The 16076-nt window shown below is 49.7% G+C and overlaps 6 protein-coding genes across 6 annotated transcripts; 5 read left to right on the top strand and 1 right to left on the bottom strand.

Annotated features, from left to right (window-relative positions):
- Nucleotides 1–400: 400 nt before the first annotated feature.
- On the bottom strand, nucleotides 401–926 carry BO87DRAFT_424236 (uncharacterized protein; the record flags this gene model as incomplete). Its single annotated transcript, XM_025627216.1, has 2 exons — nucleotides 401–569; nucleotides 700–926. 2 exons carry the CDS (start codon nucleotides 924–926, stop codon nucleotides 401–403), a joined length of 396 nt encoding a protein of 131 aa, XP_025481417.1.
- Nucleotides 927–5428: 4502 nt separating this feature from the next.
- Nucleotides 5429–7722, top strand: BO87DRAFT_13199 (ferric reductase family protein). The gene is made up of 4 exons (XM_025618058.1): nucleotides 5429–6300; nucleotides 6357–6418; nucleotides 6469–6654; nucleotides 6712–7722. The coding sequence occupies exons 1-4, from the start codon at nucleotides 5640–5642 to the stop codon at nucleotides 7582–7584; spliced, it is 1782 nt and encodes a 593-aa protein (XP_025481416.1). The 5' UTR covers nucleotides 5429–5639; the 3' UTR covers nucleotides 7585–7722.
- Nucleotides 7723–8524: 802 nt separating this feature from the next.
- BO87DRAFT_355271 (glutathione S-transferase family protein) lies at nucleotides 8525–9467 on the top strand. Its single transcript, XM_025621325.1, has 3 exons — nucleotides 8525–8664; nucleotides 8714–8767; nucleotides 8828–9467. The coding sequence occupies exons 1-3, from the start codon at nucleotides 8585–8587 to the stop codon at nucleotides 9444–9446; spliced, it is 753 nt and encodes a 250-aa protein (XP_025481415.1). The 5' UTR covers nucleotides 8525–8584; the 3' UTR covers nucleotides 9447–9467.
- A 167-nt stretch (nucleotides 9468–9634) lies between these two features.
- On the top strand, nucleotides 9635–10932 carry BO87DRAFT_13152 (uncharacterized protein). The gene is made up of 3 exons (XM_025618050.1): nucleotides 9635–9905; nucleotides 9969–10182; nucleotides 10246–10932. The coding sequence occupies exons 1-3, from the start codon at nucleotides 9740–9742 to the stop codon at nucleotides 10664–10666; spliced, it is 801 nt and encodes a 266-aa protein (XP_025481414.1). The 5' UTR covers nucleotides 9635–9739; the 3' UTR covers nucleotides 10667–10932.
- Nucleotides 10933–12018, top strand: BO87DRAFT_13153 (uncharacterized protein). The gene is made up of 3 exons (XM_025618051.1): nucleotides 10933–11106; nucleotides 11154–11359; nucleotides 11418–12018. Exons 2-3 carry the CDS (start codon nucleotides 11246–11248, stop codon nucleotides 11955–11957), a joined length of 654 nt encoding a protein of 217 aa, XP_025481413.1. The 5' UTR covers nucleotides 10933–11106; nucleotides 11154–11245; the 3' UTR covers nucleotides 11958–12018.
- A 624-nt stretch (nucleotides 12019–12642) lies between these two features.
- On the top strand, nucleotides 12643–15186 carry BO87DRAFT_355266 (anion exchange family protein). Its single transcript, XM_025621324.1, has 5 exons — nucleotides 12643–13191; nucleotides 13253–13401; nucleotides 13474–13561; nucleotides 13615–14111; nucleotides 14164–15186. The coding sequence occupies exons 1-5, from the start codon at nucleotides 12797–12799 to the stop codon at nucleotides 15054–15056; spliced, it is 2022 nt and encodes a 673-aa protein (XP_025481412.1). The 5' UTR covers nucleotides 12643–12796; the 3' UTR covers nucleotides 15057–15186.
- Nucleotides 15187–16076: the final 890 nt, after the last annotated feature.

Below are 16076 nucleotides of genomic sequence, written 5' to 3'. Positions count from 1 at the left end.
CCTATCTGCCTACGACATTGTTGGTATACCAACAGGATGCAATGCAGTCGAACAGTAGAGTTTGTCCAATAGATGTTCCATGGCTGTGAGGATAGCTCGGAACTTTTGAGTAATTCATATGGGGCCTTGCTCAGCTGACGATGAGCGGGGAATTCATCTGCTCGCTAAGGTACCTGCGGAAACAGCAATAGCGTTGGCCGGGGGGGGGGGGGGGGGGGGGGGGGGGGGGGGGTTTTATATTGGATGCGCCACATCACTTCAATGTACTGATAGGAAGAAAGCATTGGGTGAATGGATCGCTAGATAGCACGTCTGGCTCCCCACGGCGCTTCAATTCCAGCTTCTGCGAGACCTGAGCGTCGATGTTTCAACCAGTAGCATATCGCCTAGCCCTGAACCTTCAGAGGGCTGCTGCGGCATCCAGCGTGACATCTGCGCCATCAATGAGCGGGAAAACGAGGGCGCGGGGGAAGAATGATTGGAGGCCACCGTCTCGTCTCCCAAGAGACTTATTTTGATGGCTGCATTTAGTCCTGGCAGTCACGGCCAGCGCTTCGCCAGCGATACGCCTGCGCGTCCCTGTCTGCACTGATAGCCGCCCGGGCCACGGACAGGCTGCCCCTTGGCGATGTTGTTTGTAACCCAGCGTTTTGAAGAAGGGCCCGAACGCACCAGCCGGATCCTATCAGCTTGACTTACCAGCTCGTGGTGGTTATCATTGACCAGCCCGTGTGAAGAGCCGCCGATCTGCACCGCCAGTGCGGGACGGCGACAATAGCTACCACCTCCAACACTACACCGTTCGGAGATGCAGCGTCCTTGACGCTCCACTCGCACGCGACCTGTCCCGACTTAAGCGAGTAATTCCTGGCTCTGATGATGACAGCTAGGACGAGCTGAGTTTCTTGTGAGCACGCGGGGGTCATTATTATTTTTCCACTTTCGCGCGGGCGTTGGGAAATTGGTAATGATGGTTGGGCGAGGTCTCATTTTTCAGACGAACCCCATCACTGGGTTATAGATGATTTGGTCTGGTCTGGTTCTGTCCATTTTCATTCATTTCCATCCGAGTGCGTATTGTTGTGATGTTTTTTTTCTCGGCAAATTGAGGATTAGACCGACTGATTGATTTTCCTGGTAGGAGTGGGTTGGTTGATTGATTAGGTTTCTTTTTGGGGGGGTGATTTTCGCGTTTTGGTGGATTTGATCGACTGATTGATAAGGATACTCGTGGGTGAAAAGGTCATTCTTGCATTTGATTCTTTGGTTCCGGTGGCTGGATTGACCGTGGGGGTCTAGGGAAAAGGGAATTGTGGCATGGGTTGGGCACGGAATTTGGCTTTGCTTTAATTGTAGATCTCTCTAAATGGATTACTAAATTTCCTTGTTGGTGTAGGTGAACTAATGTGGTTAGGTATGGCTTCACCGTTTGAAACTCCCTAGGAAATACTATCGATGCTAGTTACTAGCTGAAGGTCAGTAGAAGACCATCAACCCCCACGGCCAGTCAGTCAGTCAGTCGGTCGGAAGGGCACCTCCTGAGCGGGAATATTGAAGCAACGGCAGTGACAACAAGTGTCGCACGACTGTAGCTTAAACAATAACGTAATCCACGGTTAGGTGGCCCACTACGGTTAGGTGGCCCACCCCTCTGCCCGAACGGCTCGATATCTTCAAAATGAAGCCTTTAATTCAACAAAAACGCTTATAAAAATGCTATATAATTAAAGACTAGGTGGTTTTGAACACTGCGTACGTCGGTGACCAATAATGAAGCAATTACTGCAGCGTGGAGGCGCGCGCGAGAGGGTCTCCGTAGATAGAGATTGAGGTTCAATCTCTACAACTTCATCATTTTGCACCTCCTGTTCTTGCTGGATTGCATCCTGAGCCTCCTCAATAGTAGTGCCTTCTGTATAGACCACTTGCTTTCTCAAACGCTTCCTCTTTTATATTTGCTTTGCATGGCTAGCGCGTAGTTCCTCATTCTCCTTGGCCAGTATGATCGAGTTTGTTATTGCTAGCTCGCACCCTTTGAGGAGTTAACGTAGTGTAGAGTGAGTAGGTGAAGTTAGACTTGCTTGCCGCTTCTGAAGTAACTATTCCACCGTATTCTGATGCTTTAAAAGATGTCTTATATTATATGGTGTTTGAAGCACTGAGCCACTTGACTGACTACCTGGAGTAGGTGGTGTTTTAAGGTAAATATTAAGCCGGGAAAGCACTTGCTCAGGGTCCAGGGGAACAAGACCTGTTGCTCTAAATCCGCTGATGATATTTGACTTTGTTAGAGATTGTTGGTGTGTTTTAGAATAGACCTCTAAGAAGTCAAGCTTGTCAATATAATCACGGCTGTATTGTGCTTACTTTTGAATCATGTTTCTGTACATGCGTTTAAGCACGCTAAAACAACCAACATCCAGAGGTTGAAGTAGATGGGATGAATGCGCAGGTATACAGATAGGAATAATATCATTCTCAGTGCAGGTTTAATCAAATTCAGGAGTCAAATAACTGCCATGGCTGTCAAGTACCAGGAGACTGTACTTGCCTACTGATTTGCCTCTGATCCACGGGATAAAGTGTTTTTGAAGCCATCAAAGGCCAATTATATCAGTAGTCCAACTGTTATCACTGACTTTAATCCTCCAGGTAGAGAGAACAGATCAATCTTCATACTAGGCCTTGAAATGCGTTTTGCCCTTGAAGATTAGAGTTAAAGGTAGAATTATCCTATTAGATTGAATACACTCAATTGAAGTGACCCATTCCCGGTTCCCTGATTGAACTAGAGACGGCCGGCCAGCTCTCTGGGAACTAGTTACTACTTTAATTATAGTAATAATGCCTATAGCAAACCCCGTTTTATCAAAATTATAGATATCATCTGATAAGATCCCGTATTCTTGTATAACCTCCTGGACCTGATTGAACCAGTCTTTTATAATCTCAGGATCCTCTATTCTAGCTCTTTGATAGTTGTATCATCTGGTATAACGAGTACGGAGGGTCTCATGGCGTTTAACAAAGTTGTAGGCCCAGTTGATGCCTACCTCTTTGGGAGTTGTATGACCTCGTTTAGATAGAATTATATTGGCCATATTTCTGACGTCAAGCGGCCGGGGACTTGCACCTCGCTTATCTAGAGATAGAATCCATTTGACAAGCGAATCCTCCTCGTTTTTTGATAATTTTTGACATTTGTGAGTTATATCTTGAGTGAAATCACGTCCAGATAGTCAATTGCAGAGGGTGGTTCGAGGAACATCATAAACACGCGCTGCCTTGCGAATACTGGTGATTTGGTCTTTCTGAATAGCCTCAATGGCAAGAAAGATCCTGCCTTCCTGTTCCACCTGCGCTTTTGATGAGATAGGCGTTTTTGGTGGCATCGTGGTGGTCGAATGGCTTCGGGTAGGAATTCAAGGTGGTGTTTTCGATGGGGTGGGCCACCTAACCGTAGTGGGCCACCTAACCGTGGATTACGTTAATAACATTGACAGATGACATACATCATGCACCGACTGACAGCAGGAGGGAACTTGAAGTATAAATCAGGATAAAAACAAAATGAAATTAAATTAATTCCCCCAACAAGTTCCCCAACTACCCGAATAACCCCAGGAATAATTATATTGCTTCTGATTGATGAAATGAGGGTTTGTTTATCATCCCATATTAATTCCCACTTTTTCTTGAATCGGTGAGTAATGATATGAGGGACTGCTCCACCTGCTGCTTTGGGAAAGGCGTGACGATAGGAACGTGGTGTAGATACTTAGTAGATAGACTAGATTACTTATTATCCCCCAAAGTAAAACATTAACAATCCTTCGATCCTTGGCTGAGAGGGGTGGTGTGCCGTGTGGTTGATATCAGTAAAATTAATGTCTGATGATGTGACTGAGAGGGAGTTATGGTAGTACAAAAAAAAAAAAAAAGAAAAGGATTGTGCAGAGAGTTTATTTCGGGAGCTTTTGTTTATGCTTAGCATAGAAAGGAATAGTTAGGATTCTTCCTACTTAATCAATCAATCAGTCAGATCACGGGTCTTCCAGTGCCAAGAATAGGTACCTCCTCTTTCTTTCTTTCCTTCTCATTATCGGTGCTTGTTTCCTGTTCTCAGTAATTCTTGTCTGATATCACCAGTCAAATAGGCAATGACCGACAACCTAATCATAGCCACATTCAAGAAAGAAGAGGAACTCCTGTCTAGACTATTATTATATCTTCTGATTCGCCATCCGGGAAAAAGTCTTTGCCTATCTTGACTCTCTCCGACTCTTGTCTTTCGCTCATCCTCAAACCTCAAACCGCGCCAAATCCACTTGGGGCCCGCTCTTGTCCGCCCGCGCCGCCAAGATTGGCTCGCTCACTGGCTGTTAAACTTCTACAACGCAAGGGCGACGGCCATCACTCCCTCCAGCCAAGCCGCGAGATCTCATCCGGTCTCCGCTGGGGTGTTTCATCTGGGAACCCACTCATCCTCTCCCTGTTCCTCTCTCTCTTCTCCCCCCCTCCTCTTGACTACTCGATCGATGGCCTCATATATCCGCTTCGCTTGGCGTGGATGGCAAATTTGACAGGAGTCACCCGGACGGGCCCAGCGTCTCTTGGTGACATGGCTCGACCTGTCCAATGTTCCACCTCATTCTCCCTCTCTCCACTTATCGCGATGCACTGACTTGACTGATGGGCCTCGATGCTGGGCCCTGATGAGTCGCTGGCTAACCCGCAATGCTCCAATCCAGCCAAGGGCGTGTGCTTGATTGAGAAGGTTTTGCACTGGCCCTCTGGAGATCTTTCTCAATTCTGCTCGTTCTTCTTCTTCTTCGTAGACTTTGCTTTTTCTTTTTCCTCTTTTCCTGCTTCTCAGCTTTCCCTTTTGTTAAGCGCTTTCCCCTTCACATATCGGCTACAGGATAGTCAGTCCCTTCTTTCCCTTCCAACCCTACTACTTTTTGGGTACCTATTCCACGCCCCCCCCCCAATCGATTTGGCTCGCTTCTGCCTCGCTGTTGGCCGATTGTTGGCTGTTGGTACCGGTTATTTGTTCATTCTTTATCAGAACCTTTTTCATTTATTTCTGAAGCTGAAAAAGCAAAGGGTGTGACTGGTTCATATTCCGTCTTAAACATTCCGTTCCGTTGCCCGCCACTGTCGAGAGATTCCACACGGAAGTATCCCAGTTCCCAGGCGACCGTCCATTCTCTGTAAATCAAGACACACCAAGCTTTTTACCGTATTTCCCTTCGATCCGTGACCAGCTTGTCGCTTGGTCTTTGTTCAAGTTGTGATCCTCCCGTTGCACGACAAAGCGCCATCACAATACCCTTGTTGGTGTGAACCCTGGCTCTCCGCTGGACGTGGGATATTCTTGCTCTCCCCACGCCAGTCCAACAACTAGAGACTTCAAATACTCCTCATTGGGTCTCTTGCATGGGTCATCGACGAGGATCATCTCGGGATTTTCTTTCTTTTTTTCTTCATTTGCAATTAGTTTCTGAAGAAAAAACTCCGTCTGGGTAGAGCTGGTCTCTCCTGCAAGAAATATCCCCTATTAGTACATCTCCACGTCGATTGTCGAGACATCTTTCCGTTTTTTTTTTCTCTTCTCATTTTTCAATTCACACACAAAGATGTATTCTCTTCTTCTTTGCTCGTCCCTGGTCGGACTTGCTTCTGCAGCAGAGCTCGGAAAGCGTCATGGAGGGGGTCATTCATTTTATGAGATGCTCAATGACGACCTCGCTCGTCTCAGTCTGCTGGTCCTGGGCCTAATGGCTGCCTTTATCTATGTCTGGAAGATGTGGCATCGTCTTGCCAGTCATATGAGGCGACTGGCAAGTTTTAACAATGAACACCAGCGGTACTTCATTCGCCCCGACAGCATGCTCGCGAAAATCCACAACCATATCGTCTATGCCCCGTTGTTCCGTACACGCCACAACCGCGAGTTCCAGCTCTCCCGAGCTGTCAATATGGGCACGCTGCCCAGTCGGTTTCACTCCTTTATCGTGGTGGGCATTATCGTTATGAACGTCGTCCTTTGCGTTGTCACCGTACCCTATGGGACCGAGGAGTCCACGGTTGCGGGCCTGATCCGCAACCGCACCGGAACCATGGCGACAGTGAACCTTATCCCGGTGGTGCTCATGGCCGGCAGGAACAATCCCCTGATCACCCTGCTTCAAGTGCCGTTTGACACCTTCAATCTGATTCACCGCTGGCTCGCTCGCATTGTCGTCTTGGAGGCAATCGCCCATGTGTTTGCTTTTGCGATCCCGGAGGCTCAGGAAGGTATGTAGTTGCAACCCATGTCGGAGTATGGTCCATATGTGCTGATAATTGTATAGCCGGTTGGAGTCTTGTTGGAATGCTTTTCGGAGAGAGCAGCTTTATGCTAAGTGGATTGATCGTAAGCATTTATGAAAGACCAAACTTGAATTTGACTAACTTGACTGTTAGGCTGGCTGCGCCTTCACTGCTCTTCTTGTGCACTCACCCTCCCCCATCCGCCATGCATTCTACGAGACCTTCCTCCACTTCCACATCGCGTTCGTTGCGCTTTCGTTCGCCTTCCTGTGGATACACTTGGATGGCCTGGTGTCTCAGAACTACCTTCTCGCCGCCATCATCCTCTGGGCTCTCGAGGTAAGCCTCCATTTTCCTATTGGAGAATGAGACAAGATTAACCATGGTTATATATAGAGAGCCGCCCGAATCCTCATCATTGTGTACCGTAACTGCGGAAGGGAGTGCACGACAGCGCATGTCGAGACCCTCCCGGGCGATGCCCTGCGAATCACCCTGAAGATGGCACGGCCGTGGACCTTCAAGCCTGGCCAACACATGTACTTGTACATCCCATCCATTGGTTTCTGGATGAGCCACCCCTTCTCCGTCGGGTGGAGCGAAGCCGAAGAAATCCCCGCAAGCGAAAAAGGCATCCCTATGACCCAACAAGACCTTGCGAGTCTCCAGAAGACGACCGTCTCCTTGCTGATTCGTCGCCGCACTGGGTTCACCGACAAACTTTTTAAGCGTGCTCAAAACTCTCCCAGTGGACGGATTTCCTTGCGGGCGTTCGCAGAAGGCCCGTACGGCAGCATCCACACCATGGACTCCTACGGCACGGTCATGCTCTTTGCAGGCGGTGTCGGCATCACACATCAAGTACCATTCGTGCGGCATCTCGTCCAGGGCTTTGCCGAAGGGACCGTGGCGGCCCGTCGCGTTACCCTGGTCTGGATCATCCAGTCCCCCGAACACCTCGAGTGGATCCGGCCCTGGATGACCAGCATTCTGGCGATAAACCGCCGTCGCGAAGTCCTTCGGATCATGCTGTTCATCACCCGCCCGCGTAACACCAAGGAGATCCAGAGCCCCAGCACCACCGTTCAAATGTTCCCGGGTCGTCCTAACGTTGACACGCTGATCAACATGGAGGTCGAGAACCAGGTTGGAGCGATGGGAGTGCTGGTATGTGGAAACGGAAGCCTGAGCGATGATGTTCGACGGGTGTGCCGCAAGAGACAGGACCAAACGCAAGTAGATTTCATCGAGGAGAGTTTTACCTGGTAAGACTGGTGGACAGCCGGCTGCCTTTAAGTGAATGTTCAATGGAGGGCTGCTGCTCACTTGGCCCCCATTTGTGTCTCAGCACATCCACGCTTGGCAGCCATGTCCCTCAATTATCTACAGCCTATGGGCTACCTGTGTGTTGGATCCCCTCGGTGTTTTCGGTTGCTATTGGTTTATACTTTTGTAGCTAGGGTAGTATATATAGTTGTTCCTTTTTATGCGTGGCTCTGAAGCTTGCGATTGCACATAACAATCAAGTTTTGCATAACTTTGTGCTTATTTGTGGAAACTTGTTTTTTGTAAGCCATTGAAGCTAAACACTAGTACATTGCATTGCATGCTTACACGATGCAATCTGTTTTTGGCCAGCTTCTTCCAACCCATTAGGACTACTGGGCAGCAGACAGCACCCATAATAGCGATCGATGTATGCACCCCGGCATCAGCAACACTGCAACACATTACGAACCCGAACCTACAGAGTGACATCTAAACCCTTGTACTTAATTCCGCCAACTACTAATCACGCAATCCCAATAATAAATTAACCGTACAGTAAGCCGGCATAATCCTAGTACGGCATCCCCGCCCGATAAGAAAAATAAATCCCCGATAGAAACAGCCGGAAGCTTTTTCTGCAGCTTAGAAATCAAACCTCAAGCTCAAGTGGGGCTTACTGATGAATCAGCCGAAAATGGCATCATCATGTTTCCTAAGGTTAACTCGTTACCCCCCATGAACTAATTAGCTAACGTAGCTGTTCAATTGCATCAATCATCGTGTAGTAGTTATCTGGTCGGTCATGAGCGGGGTTCGTGTAGGATCCAGAGGCCTATTTAATGCCCGTTGTTTTCGTCGTCGCACTGCATCTTCTTTTGTATCATCATCACCATCATCATCACCTATTTACTTGAACTCAATTTCCTGTTCACGGATCCCTTCTACTTCTTCTTTTTCTTCTTATTCTCTGTATAGTACAGCTACAGCTGCAGCTATCACAATGAGCCGCCCCGACATCACCCTCTACACAGCGCAGACTCCCAATGGAATTAAGATTTCCATTGCGCTGGAGGAGCTAGGGTATGCCGATATCTTCATAGGATAATTAGCAATCTAACCGATAATCCAGTCTCCCTTACAAAGTCGAGAAGATCGATATCACCAAGAACACCCAGAAAGAGCCGTACGCTACCTTCTCCATACCTCAACAAATCCTCTCCCCATCACTACTAATACCATCTAGATGGTTCCTCGAAATCAACCCCAACGGCCGCATCCCCGCCCTAACTGACACCTTCACCGACGGATCCAAGATCCGCCTCTTCGAATCCGGCAGCATCCTCACCTACCTCGCGGAACAATATGACAAAGACCACAAGATCTCTTACCCGCAGGGCACCCGCGAATACTATGAACAGAACAGCTGGCTCTACTTCCAGAACGCCGGTGTCGGGCCCATGCAAGGCCAGGCGAACCACTTCCACCGATACGCGCCCGAGCGCATCGAGTACGGCGTGAACCGCTACATCAACGAGACGAGACGGCTATACAGCGTGCTGGATGCGCACCTCGCCAAGTCCAAATCCGGGTATCTTGTTGGTGATCACGTCAGTATTGCGGATATCTCGCATTGGGGATGGGTTGCTGCAGCCGGGTGGGCAGGTGTCGATATTGAGGAGTTCCCGAATCTCAAGGCGTGGGAGGAACGCATGGCTGCCAGGGAGGGAGTCGAGAAGGGTAGACATGTGCCGAGTCCGCATACTATCAAGGAGGTTTTGAAGGATAAGGCCAAGGCGGAGAAGATTGCGCAGGAGTCAAAGGGGTGGATTCAGCAGGGGATGAAGGCGGATGCTAAGCATTAGCTTTAAATTAGTGTTATTTAGTTAGTGATGATGTATATGATTGTTTGATTTTGCAATGATAAGGTTGTGAGATAGTACTGATGTGAAAGTGCATACTGTTCTGTTCTGCTCCCCGCTTAGTCATCACCACGTGCCGGCCTAAAAGCCTTGCCACATCTCCCTCCCCAGCTTCTCTCGTCGCATCGCATCGCCGTCCTCTCGTCAAGGATCCTGCGGAGAAAGAAAGAAAAAGAATATCTCTTTTTTGCTCGTATATCGGTCTCATTAACAACAGGGGTTAATAGTCGTTCATCATGGCCTGGCGCAACCAGGGAATCACCGGGTCCAATAACATCCCTCTGGGCCGGAGACGGTTTGGAGGTGAGGAGGGCCCGGAGGATGAGAGTCGCACCGCGACGCCTGCTTCTATGCCTGGTGCTGGTGACTCGGCCTACAAGCGTGGCCGCAGCCCTGTCCGAGGTGAGTGCATAAAAATATTATAACTGCCCTTCAATATTAAACAGCTGCTAATGCTATGGTTAGCTGAACCCCCCGCCGACGGCGTCAAGAAGCGCAAGAAGCGTAACCGTTGGGGCGATGCGCAGGAAAACAAGGCTGCCGGTCTCATGGGTCTGCCGACCATGATTATGGCTAATTTCACCAATGAACAGCTGGAAGCGTATACCCTGCATTTGCGGATTGAGGAGATTAGCCAGAAGCTGAGGATCAATGATGTTGTGCCGGCTGATGGGGATAGGTTCGTCCCTTCTTCCTCTTGATGGCTGCTGCGCCCTTCTGAAAGACATGCTAACGGTTTTAGATCTCCCTCTCCCCCTCCTCAGTACGATAACTTTGGCAGACGTGTAAACACTAGGGAATACCGCTACCGGAAGCGTCTCGAGGATGAGCGCCACAAACTCGTCGAAAAGGCGATGAAGACTATTCCTAACTACCACCCGCCTTCTGACTACAGACGTCCTACTAAGACCCAGGAGAAGGTCTATGTGCCTGTGAATGACTATCCAGAGATTAACTTCAGTATGATAACTAACCCTCTAACTCCTAACCATTGCTGTATTTGTACTCTCCTGCACTCCTTGACTCTGCTGTGCTCGAGTCGGGCTTCTGATGAAGACTTCGCCGCCGGGCGTTGTTTATCTCCAGCTCGCTTCTTGCGAACCCTTGCTCTACCTGTTCTTTTGCTCCCACTTGCACCATTTTGCTCACACTCACCCGCCTGAAAGTACTTAAAACAGCTTGCACTAACACTTAGCTTTTTGCTATCTTTTAAAGTTGGCTTACTCATAGGACCTCGTGGTAATACCCTGAAGAAGATGGAGTCGGAGTCTGGTGCCAAGATTGCCATTCGTGGTAAAGGTTCCGTCAAGGAAGGAAAGGGTCGCTCTGATGCCGCTCATGCCAGCAACCAGGAAGAAGATCTTCACTGTTTGATTATGGCGGATACTGAGGAGAAGGTTAACAAGGCGAAGAAGCTGGTACACAACGTCATTGAGACGGTATGTATTCCCCAAGTTGCACAATGAAATGAATTCCAGGTACTAATGGACACAGGCTGCTTCGATCCCTGAGGGTCAGAACGAACTCAAGAGGAATCAGCTTCGAGAGCTGGCCGCACTTAACGGTACTCTCCGTGACGATGAGAACCAGGCTTGCCAGAACTGTACGCACCCTTCCTGTTTTACTTGGAATTATAGCTAACAACCACAGGTGGTCAAATCGGACACCGCAAGTACGACTGTCCTGAGCAGCGCAACTTCACCGCCAATATCATCTGTCGCGTCTGTGGTAACGCTGGTCACATGGCCCGTGATTGTCCCGACCGTCAGCGCGGCTCTGACTGGCGCAACAACAACGGTGGCTTCGGCGGCCGCAGGGCCATTGGCGGCGGTGACGCTGTCGACCGTGAGATGGAGGTATGTTTCCGCCCATTCTTTCCCCAAGTACACAGTACATGGTACTAACATACCTCAGCAACTCATGCAAGAATTGTCTGGTGGCGCGCCCGGCGAAGACGGCCATGTCCCTCGTCGGATCGAGGCTGGCCCCGATCAAGGTTATGATGACCGCGACGTGAAGCCATGGCAGCGCGGACCTCCGCCCAGTGACGTGGCTCCCTGGCAGCAACGAGGCCGCGACCGCCGTGACGACTACGGCTCCCGCGACCACGGCAGTGCGCCTCCATGGGCTGCACAGGGCCGCGGCGGCGGTGGCGGTGGCGGCGACTATGGCTATGGCTCTCACGGTGGTTATGGTGCACCTGGAGCTGCTGCTGCCTCCGCTGCTGCTCCTTGGCAACAGGCTGCTCCCCCGCCGCCCCCTGGCGGACAAGCATCGTACGGTTACGGAGCTTACCCTACGTACCCCGGCATGGGTGCCCCTGGCGCTCCTCCGGGTCTGAGTGTTCCTCCTCCGCCGCCGGGCATGCCGTCGATGTACTACGGCTCTGGAAGCCCACCCCCTCCGCCTCCTGGCGAGGGTCCCCCACCTCCGGTATGTTTGCTATCTACATAACTTAATTTACTACCGCTTACTGACATGATGATGCAGCCGCCTAGTGACCAGCCTCCCCCGCCTCCCCCTCCCGCTTAGGGGAGATGCGACATAAAAGTGGTTAATGTTGATGCGAACGATAGCTAGGGACACCGGTAGAAGAATCCAGCCCGGGTAAATTGATAGTGCACGTAGGACACTGGCGATGATAGTTTTAACAACTCTCTCTGTGTAATAGTTAGGTAGTCCAGCATCAAGCGTTCTGCTATAATTGTTTGCTTCCACTTTTCGATAAATTCGAGACTTTGTTTGCAGGGGGATACATTAATCCGTCTGCAAAATGTACGCATGGCTGCCCGTCGGCAAAAATACGTCGCTCGCTCGCTCGCTCGCTAAAGCCAATGACGTTAGGCACTAACTAGCATGGTCGCTACCGCGTAGAAACATGACTAGCATAGATAAAGACAGACCCGCCATCATAGTTTTATCTCTCGGTGTCCCCAATTGTTATTAGACTAGAGAGTAATGGTTATAATTCTTCCACTTCGCTTTTCTAGAATCACAACCTTCGTGAGCTTTCCGCAACCGTCGCCGCCGGAAGTCCAGTCGAGCTAGCTAGCTAGCTAGCTTAGTACTAACTAGCCGGCCGTTTCTCCACACTTTGTCCCTTCTTCTCATTCCTCGAACCTAACTTTCCCCGGATCAAGTTAACCAGTTAAGATTCCGGCTGAGAGACTTTTTTTTTTTCCTCTCCCGCCGGGGCAGCTGTGAGAGAGAGCTTACTAGGCTCTTTACGTATACTTACTCATTATTATTGTTATCTTGTAGTATTGAGGGATAGCCGAGTTCTTAATAGAACCATGCAAGCTCCATCTGCCTCCACCTCAGGCTCCCACAGCGGCAGCGGAGGAGGAGGAGGGGGAGGAGACACCCTCCCACCGTCATCTTCGCATTCGCGCCGGCCGTGGCAGTCGCAATCGCAACATCTCCGCCCGGCGACGACGAGCAGTATTCGCTCTCAGCACAGTACACACAACAGCCATCATGAACAACATACTAGGTATCAGTCTTCCACGGGGAGTGGGATCGGTAATGCTGGAGAGAAAGAAGAAGGAGAAGAGAAATGGTACAAAATTCATCTCTTCCGAGGCATGATTCAGGATATTAAGCGCCGTGCTCCGTTCTATTGGAGTGATTGGACTGATGCGTGGGATTATCGCGTTGTGCCCGCGACGGTGTATATGTATTTTGCTAAGTGGGTGCATCCTTTTTCGTTTTGGTTGATTTTTTGTGGTGCTGATTGTGTTGTGGTGTAGTATTCTTCCTGCGCTGGCTTTCTCGTTGGACATGTTTGAGAAAACCAATCAGAGTTATGGCGTTAATGAGGTCTTGCTGGCGAGTGTGTTGGCTGCGGTGGTGTTTTCGGTCTTTGCGGCTCAGCCGTTGGTTATTGTGGGTGTTACTGGTATGTTTTTTTTCTATCTCGATCTCTTTCTTCTTTTGTTTTTGGTCTGTTATTGATCTGGTGGTGGGATAGGTCCTATTACTGTGTTTAATTACACGGTTTATGATATCATTTCGCCACGAGGGACGAATTATTTGGCGTTTATGTGCTGGATTGGGATGTGAGTCTCCCTATTGGTTCGTTCTTTGACAGCTCGTGTGCTGATCGTTGTAGATGGTCGTTGATCATGCATTGGCTGCTTGCCATTACCAATGCCTGTAATGGTCTCACCTATGTCACTCGCTTCTCGTGCGACATTTTCGGTTTCTATGTCGCCTTTATCTACCTTCAAAAGGGTATCCAAGTCCTCACCAGGCAGTGGGGAACCGCTGGTGAGACTTCCGCGTATCTCAGTATCATGGTCGCCTTGCTGGTGCTTATGAGCGGCTGGATATGTGGCGAGCTTGGTAATAGCAGTCTCTTCAAACGGTGGATTCGCAAATTTTTGGAGGATTATGGCACGCCCTTGACCATTGTGTTCTTTACTGGGTTTGTTCATATCGGCCATATGAGGGATGTCGAGGTGGCGAGACTGCCCACTAGCAAGGCGTTTTTCCCGACAGAAGAGCGCCCGTGGCTGGTTCATTTCTGGGATATCAATGTCGGCGATGTGTTCCTTGCTATTCCGTTTGCGGTGCTGTTGACGATTCTGTTCTATTTTGACCACAATGGTAAGTCAGCGTACAAGATAGCAAATGCTCTGCTGGGTAACTGACCAAATAGTCTCGTCGCTTATCGCCCAAGGAACCGAGTTCCCTCTGCGCAAGCCAGCCGGTTTCCACTGGGACCTCTGGCTACTCGGAATCACCACCTTCGTAGCCGGTCTCCTGGGTATCCCCTTCCCCAACGGTCTCATCCCCCAAGCACCCTTCCACACGGCCGCTCTCTGCGTCACCCGCGACGTCGCCGACGAAGACGACACCAACAAAGGCAAAGCCATCCGCGTCACCGACCACGTCGTCGAACAACGCGTCAGCAACTTCGCCCAAGGCCTCATGACCCTCGGCACCATGACCGGCCCTCTGCTTATTGTCCTGCACTTGATCCCTCAAGCTGTCCTGGCCGGCCTCTTCTTCATCATGGGCGTCCAAGCCCTCCAAGGCAACGGCATCACCCAGAAACTCATCTTCCTCGCTCAAGACAGCGGTCTCACGCCAGCCTCCAACCCGCTCAAGCGCATCAAACGCCGACTCTCCATCTGGGCGTTCGTCATCCTGGAACTGATCGGCTTCGGCGCCACTTTTGCCATCACACAGACTATCGCCGCCATCGGCTTCCCGGTTATTATTCTGCTGCTTATCCCCGTCCGCTCGTTCTTGTTCCCCTGGTGGTTTACACAGGAGGAATTGTCCATCCTGGACGCCCCGACTGCTAGTCCATTCACTATGGAGAGCGTGGGCGGGACGCATGGGCTGAGTGACGCTGCTGCTGCTGCTTCAGGTCGGGATGATGATCGCCGTAATTCGAAGAATGGGGGTAGTGGTGATGGGGTAATGATGCGGAGGGATGAGAGCTCGTCCGAGTCGGCTGTTGAGGATGATTTGGAGAGAGGTGAGGCGTATGAGATGCAGAGGTTGGGTGTAAGGCGGAGGAGTACGACTGGTGGGGTGGAGTAGATGTAGTCGCCATTGGAGAAAGAAAAAGTGCTGCAGTGCAGGTGATGGGCTAAAAGTATATAATGGTTTTGATTTTGGAGATATATAGTGGAGAGATAAAAGATAGTAATCTACTAGTATATAATTGGAGGATATGCATCAGTGCAGTATTTCAGGTTGATGATATCCTCGATTTCTTGAAGTATAGAAGCCCACCCTTAAGCGTCACTATTCCCAGCTAAGCTTGACTATTCTCCACTTCTTTACCCACCCTTCTGACATGAGAAACGTTCATCTACATCGAATGGGTATAGACCTACTCACTTAGCTGCCTGTGGAATGTAACCTTGAAGTATTCGTCATATGATATCAACTTAATATAGACGCACTCTTCAGGAATCGTATCTACGCACTGTACTACCTACCTACGTATCTTTCCTAATCTAACGATGCTTAGTAGGTATATAATGGGGCAAAATGAGCGACAGTCAACTTGATAGAAGGACACATTTGCTTATTTGGGCTGGTTCTCTCCCCCTAGGGTCTGGTCGTAACCTGGAAGCTATGTTATGCGTGTTGATGTAGGTTGGTCAGATGATCTGAATGGTAGATCAAGAACTGAGGCTTAGATCCGGCTAAGTTGATGGGCTCTCTTTCTTTGGTCGCTTTGGGATTGTGCTAGCTGGTCCGTAGGGAAGGCAATCTGTCCATGCTGTGTCATGGTGTTGTATTCGTGGAGTAGCGTATCTGGCTTTATTTCGCAACTTAGAGCCCTTCATTTTCGTCTGAGAAAATTGGGATGTTGAGGGGTCTCGTCAAATGCTTATGGTGTCTTGAAAGATGATATGCGTCCTGGGAGGACTCTTCTTGTACGGATTCTTTGCCAATGAGAGCTGTTCACTCGTATTTGAGGCGTATGATCTAGCGAGATCGCTCGTCTTGACTGAAGAATGGGTCATTCTGCTAAAGTGATTCAGTACACAAAGTGCTTTTGTAGGACGATTCCGAAGGTCGGTGACAATCAACTGCATAGTGAGAAGG

This window comes from Aspergillus neoniger, assembly GCF_003184625.1.
Source record: "Aspergillus neoniger CBS 115656 unplaced genomic scaffold BO87scaffold_10, whole genome shotgun sequence".
Taxonomy (NCBI): domain Eukaryota; kingdom Fungi; phylum Ascomycota; class Eurotiomycetes; order Eurotiales; family Aspergillaceae; genus Aspergillus; species Aspergillus neoniger.
Note: the sequence above shows the minus strand (reverse complement) of the source record. Positions and strands in the feature narration are given on the sequence as shown.